We start from the raw sequence: 6,122 nt of genomic DNA on the forward strand, positions 1-6,122 counted from the left end.
CGACGACTTAGGCTTTCGACAACACTTATAAGCATCACCTTAGCTTAGGTTTCCGACGATGCTTATAAGTATCATCTTAACCTAATTAGTGTATGACAACGCCTATGGCGTTGTCTTTTTTAGAATTCCGACGACGCTCATATGCATTGTCTTAGTTAGCTTTGTCCTATCTACAACGACGCTTGTAAGTATCGCCTATCCCTAGGCTTCCGACGATGCTTACAAGCATCGTCTTAGTTATCTTATTTGTAAAAACCGTCATTGATCGCCTGGCTTTCCACTTCCAATGCTTTTAAGCGTTGTAATATACCGATACTACTAACAAGTGTCGACAAATTTTGGCGCGGTGACTAAATAGTGACGCTTCTTTCTAGCATCGGCAGATCACAGTAGTTGGGAAAGCCTCTTTTTCTTATAGTGGTATAATATGTATATATTGTTATAGTCGAGGAGCGAGTTAATCGAGCTAGGCTAACATCTGAGTTGTTACAAATGATACCAGGGCGGACCTAACCTATAACTTATGTGGACTAGGGGTCACTATAGCACGGATTCCTTAGGGCCGACAATGGACTGATCGTGGTACTTGTAATTAGATTTGAATAGATTTGAATCCTTAGTCTAACAAGAACGTTAAGGTTGCTGGCTGAATTAAATATCAAGTAGATTGATCTAGCAACGATAGCATTTCTTTTAGGAATTGGTGTTCTTTTATGCCTACGTTCAGATATCGGTTAGGCTGTTGAGGAGGTGGTATCACAATTGTAGCAAATCTTAGAACTGCTACGAATACTTGAGTGTCGTCACCTTTTTAAACTGTTATTTGGAGAATTATTATTCCAAAAAAAATAAGATTTTGTTTGGAGAATTGCTATTCTAGAAAAAAATTGTTCGTCTTTACTAGTAAGCAAACAAAGTTTTTGAATTAGTTTATAAAACCATCTCAGAACTCCACCAATACCTTTCGACCAATTGTTGGTACGACAAGTGAACGACAACAAGAAGCAATTTCAATCACAAGGTGTAGATGAGAGGAGCAGATCATGGAGAGTGACTGATACCCGGTGGTTGTATCCTTGGCGGGAACGAAGGATAGGCCTTTCTTTGCACCTGGTGACTATTGGATCATCTACTGGTCGCTTTTAGATCTATGTAGTAATGATCTGGTGGATGCCGAGTGTGAAGAAATGTGTATCCTTCTTTAGCTCGAAGGATACAACCATCGACATGGCTTGTGGTATTAATTCAGATGAATTTGACTCATTTACTCCAACAAGTCCTGAGTTATAAATGGTCGTGTTCTCATCAAAGAAGAAAGCATCCAAATTGCACATTCTAATTGAAGAGGGTGTATTTTGAGAAATTTTGCATACAAAGTATTGAGTGAGTTGGTTCTCGATCTCAAAAAAAAAAAAAAAAAAAAAAAAAATAATAATAATAATAATAATAATAATAATAATAATAAACACATAAATAAATAAAATTGAAGTGTTGAACAACTGATATGATTGATTGAAAAGCTTTTCTATCATTCAGAGATTAGTTGTTAGATAGGCCTTGCTAAAACTTTGCAACAAATATCAACCGATTTGCAACCCTACACAAAATAAAAGGGTTAAAAGTTTAAAAGATTGAAGCAAGTTGAAGTTGGGTCCTAATCTTCGTCGAATGGTCTCATGTTTTGTCGATCCAAATTAAACCAGGATGCTACATGGACTAGGCTCTGTAAGGTCAGAAAATACAAAACGAATAACCAATCAAATTTTCAAATCAGGTCCAATTTCGGATTTTAGGTAGTCATGCGGATAAGAGATGCTTCTGTTTTTCAGGGAAAATCTAATCTCAACTCTTAACTGAATGAAGGTTTTGGTAAGATACGGAGATAATTTTGTTTTTATCTCGAGTTCAAATTTCAAACTAGAGGCCCTCCATTTCTTCTCTCAATCTCTCTCCAACTTCTCCCCACTATAAATACCCATCACACAGCCTCATTCCACGTCTCCTTCTTCCACTCCCCCTCCCTCCTATAAGCATCAGAGAGAGGGTGCGAGGTCACAATGTCTTCTTCTTCTCTCTATGCTCTTCTCCTTCTCCTCGTGGCCTTCGCCACCTCCGCCACCGCGGCCGACCCAAACACGCCGCTCTACAACTACAAGTACGTTTGCGACGCCAATCGCCTGAAAGCAGCCGGCCTCGACATGACCAGGTTGGGCTACTGCGATAAATCCTTGTCGTACTACCAGAGGGCGAAGCACTTGACTGATAGCTTGACGCTCGCCGAGAAGGCCCAGCTGCTCGGCAGCCTGAACAAGGGTGCCCCTCGTGTCGGTATCCCGGAGTACAACTGGTGGTCCGAGGCCCTGCATGGCGTCTCCAACGTCGGCGATGGGTCGAAGTTTGGCAAGATCGTGCCGGCTGCGACAAGCTTCCCAACTCCGATCACCACCACCTCCTCCTTCAATGAGTCCTTGTGGAAGGCCATTGGCCAGGTGATGATATTGATCATGGATGCAATCTATCAATTTATTAATCTTATGTCGTTCCTTCTAATACGATATGATTATCTATTCCTAATAGTAGTACTTGTAAGTAACATTTTCTTAAAAAAAGACAGCCTTTTCGCATTATATGGTCTTTACAAAATAAGATTAGTCCTGTCATTACTCTGATCTTACATTCCATGTGATCTTTATCAATGCTTACAAGGTAGGTATACATTGAAGAATTACATCAATGGTCTAATAGTAGATGGATCAATATCTAATGCATTGTGTTGTTTTATTTATAGGCTGTCTCCACAGAGGCAAGGGCTATGAACAATCTTGGGGTGGCAGGTCTCACATTTTGGAGCCCTAACATCAACGTGGTCAGGGATCCAAGATGGGGAAGAACACTAGAGACTCCTGGTGAAGATCCCTACGTCGCCGGTCGCTATGCTGTCAACTATGTCAGGGGCTTGCAGGATGTTGAGGGCCAAGAAACTGCCCAGGATCCAAATACCAGACCGCTCAAGGTTTCAGCTTGCTGCAAACACTATGCTGCATATGATCTCGACAAATGGACCGATAAGGGTAACATGCTCATCGATCGGTTCCGTTTCAGTGCTAATGTAAGTTTTACTGCTACTTTTTGATGTTCTATATTTGCTGGTATATTGGAGTGTTTGCTCCTGATTACTACATGCCTTGCAAATTTATAGGCTACTGAACAAGATATGGTTGAGACGTTCCTTCGTCCTTTTGAGATGTGCGTTAAGGATGGTGATGTTAGCAGTGTGATGTGCTCGTATAATAATATTTGGGGCATCCCAACATGTGCTGATGCAAGGCTTTTGAGAGGAACAATCAGAGGGGACTGGAATCTCCATGGGTACTTTACAATCATCATTCTTTTTCAACTTGATTAGGAATTTTTAATTCTGATATGTTGAACTATCATTAGATCTTCAGTTCTTTCATATTGCGATCTGCAATCAGTTACAATATCCTTCTGCACTTTATAAAGACACGATCTTTTTGACAAAAGAAAATCTCATAAATTTTGTTATTTTCCATGATTTAAATCTTCACTTGTTTTTTCAGAAATCAATTACAATTGAATTTGGTTTAGTATTCATCATTTCGTGCTATACTTTATTCATTTATCTAGTTTGTTTTGCTCTTTCCTTTTTGCAGTTATATTGTTTCTGATTGCGATTCAATCCAGACTATAGTTGAGAGTCAGAAGTTCTTGGATGACACTCCATATGATGGAGTTGCTCAAGTCTTAAAAGCTGGTAATATTTTGATATCAACCAATTATTTTTTTTTTGAATATTTCGAGTTAGATATTAAGGAACTGCCTTATGATGTTTAACTAATTGCTTCTGCAAATACTTTACCTTGTGGTCACTTGACATTCAGGGTTGGACATGGATTGCCAGTCCTACTATCAAAAGTACCTTGAGTCGGCATCATTGCAGGGTTTGGTTAAAGAAAGTGATATGGACAGCGCCTTGATTAATGACTTCATTGTTCTCATGAGGCTTGGTTGGTTTGATGGCCAACCTGCTTATGACTCACTAAATGCCAAAGATATTTGTTCCAAGGAGCATCTTGATTTGGCAGCAGATGCAGCAAGGAAAGGGATTGTCTTGCTCAAGAATGTTAACAGTGCTTTGCCTCTAAGCACCGATAAGCACAAGAATATTGCCATCGTCGGCCCTCATGCTAATGCCACCTCGGTCATGATCGGAAATTATGCAGGTGAGACATGGCTTCTCTTTTGAAAAATGACCAAGTGGAATGAGTATTTGGTGCAATTCACTATAGGTTCTAATGGTGTTCATCTTGCGAACTTTTTTGTGAAGGTGTTCCATGCAAGTTGGTCTCGCCCTTTGATGGCCTAAAGGCGTATGCCAATGTTACGTACCAGATGGGTTGTGCTGATGTTTTATGCAAGAATGAGACATTCATCTTCCCTGCAGTCAGGGTTGCGAGGGATGCCGATGCTACGATCATCGCCATAGGTCTTGATCTGGATGTCGAGAGCGAGGGCCTCGACCGTCTTGATCTTGATCTTCCTGGTTCCCAAAATATGCTCGTCCGGCAAGTAGCTCAAGCATCAAAGGGCCCTGTTGTTCTTCTCATCCTCTCAGCTGGAGGTGTGAATGTTACTGAATTCCACAATTCTAATGACATTGATGCCATTGTCTGGGCTGGTTACCCTGGCGAACAAGGTGGTGCTGCCATTGCAGATGTTCTCTATGGCAAACACAATCCAGGTATATATATATATATATATATATTATTATTTTTTAGTTCTTTCCACATGTTGATATTGCTTATGTACTTGAATTTCATTAATTATTTTATTTTGCTGATAACTTTTCACAGGAGGAAGGCTTCCAGTTACGTGGTACCCAGGTGACTATGTTTCTCAGCTGCCCATGACATCAATGAACCTTCGTCCCATTGATGAGCTTGACTACCCTGGAAGGACCTACAAGTTCTACAACGGCTCGACCATCTACCAATTTGGCTACGGTCTCAGCTACACTCAGTTCACGTATGCCGTGACCTCAACTCAGAAGGGGTTGAGCAAGAAGCTGCAATTCAACCAGCACTGCGTGCAGCTCAGTTACAACCACTCGGCATACATCCCGCCATGCCACGGAGCTCGCATCAGTGACCTCGCATGCAACCAGGAGGATATCACCATTGATGTTTCTGTGACCAACACCGGGAAGGTCGACGGTACCGAAACCGTGATCCTGTTCTCACGTCCACCGCAGGGTCTTGATGATGCTCCCATCAAGCAGGTGATTGGATTCCAGAGCGTGTTCGTGGCCGCCGGCGCGACGGAGGTGGTGACCTTCAAGCTTATTTCATGCAACACTTTGAGCATCGTCACCGGATCAGCCTATGTTGCTTTACCTGCAGGCCAGCACACCATCGTCGTTGGCACTGGTGACAATTCCATAGAATTCCCGTTCCAGGTCTCCATAAAGAAGTAGGGGAGTTGTTGATGGGGTTTGCTCCTGTTTTAGATTGGTTCGGGTTATTTTCATTCAACAATGGGTTGAATGGCAGTCGTAATAAGAAGAGATTTGTGGGAGGAGATTGAAACTGTTTTTTGCCTTTTATCTTATTTTGAGATGGATAATTTTCTTTTCATTCAGAGTATTTTGCAAATCTTTCAAGAGTAATTGATTGGTTCGTTTCTTATCATGCTAATCTATTTCTTTTTCTTTAAGACAAAACAAGTGGCAGGTTACTAATGAACTTGACGTTTTAATTACTAGTAATATGTAAAAACAGCAGTTCCATAATTCTTTGAACATTTCTTTTTACCCTTACATTGGCATAATCCTATTATCTGTATCTTTCAAGAGTAGACTAGCTTATTTTTTGCTGGAGTAGGACTAGGTTCTGTTTTGCTCCACAATCTTTACAAGGATCACCTAATTTTCCATGTCAATGGCAATGTCAATTCATGTAGTTATCCTCTCTAAGGTCCTTTAATATGTAACTGTGCTTTTTGAGGAAACATATATGTCCTGTTCTTAAATTTTATTATCATCAAGTAGTCTAATTTCTGTAACAAATGAACTTTTCGATAAAACCAAGAATTACACTCATCCA

At 40.7% G+C, this 6,122-nt stretch overlaps 1 protein-coding gene across 1 annotated transcript; it reads left to right on the plus strand.

The window, feature by feature from the left end:
• The first annotated feature begins 2,057 nt into the window (after positions 1-2,057).
• LOC103721605 (putative beta-D-xylosidase 2) lies at positions 2,058-5,862 on the plus strand. Its single transcript, XM_008811872.5, has 7 exons — positions 2,058-2,489; positions 2,789-3,109; positions 3,200-3,369; positions 3,675-3,775; positions 3,903-4,244; positions 4,349-4,762; positions 4,875-5,862. The coding sequence occupies exons 1-7, from the start codon at positions 2,058-2,060 to the stop codon at positions 5,492-5,494; spliced, it is 2,400 nt and encodes a 799-aa protein (XP_008810094.5). The 3' UTR covers positions 5,495-5,862.
• Positions 5,863-6,122: the final 260 nt, after the last annotated feature.

The sequence above is a fragment of the Phoenix dactylifera genome, chromosome 2 (genome assembly GCF_051530095.1).
Source record: "Phoenix dactylifera cultivar Ajwa chromosome 2, Ajwa_hap1_PhDact_Kaust_v1.1, whole genome shotgun sequence".
NCBI classification, from domain to species: Eukaryota; Viridiplantae; Streptophyta; class Magnoliopsida; order Arecales; family Arecaceae; genus Phoenix; species Phoenix dactylifera.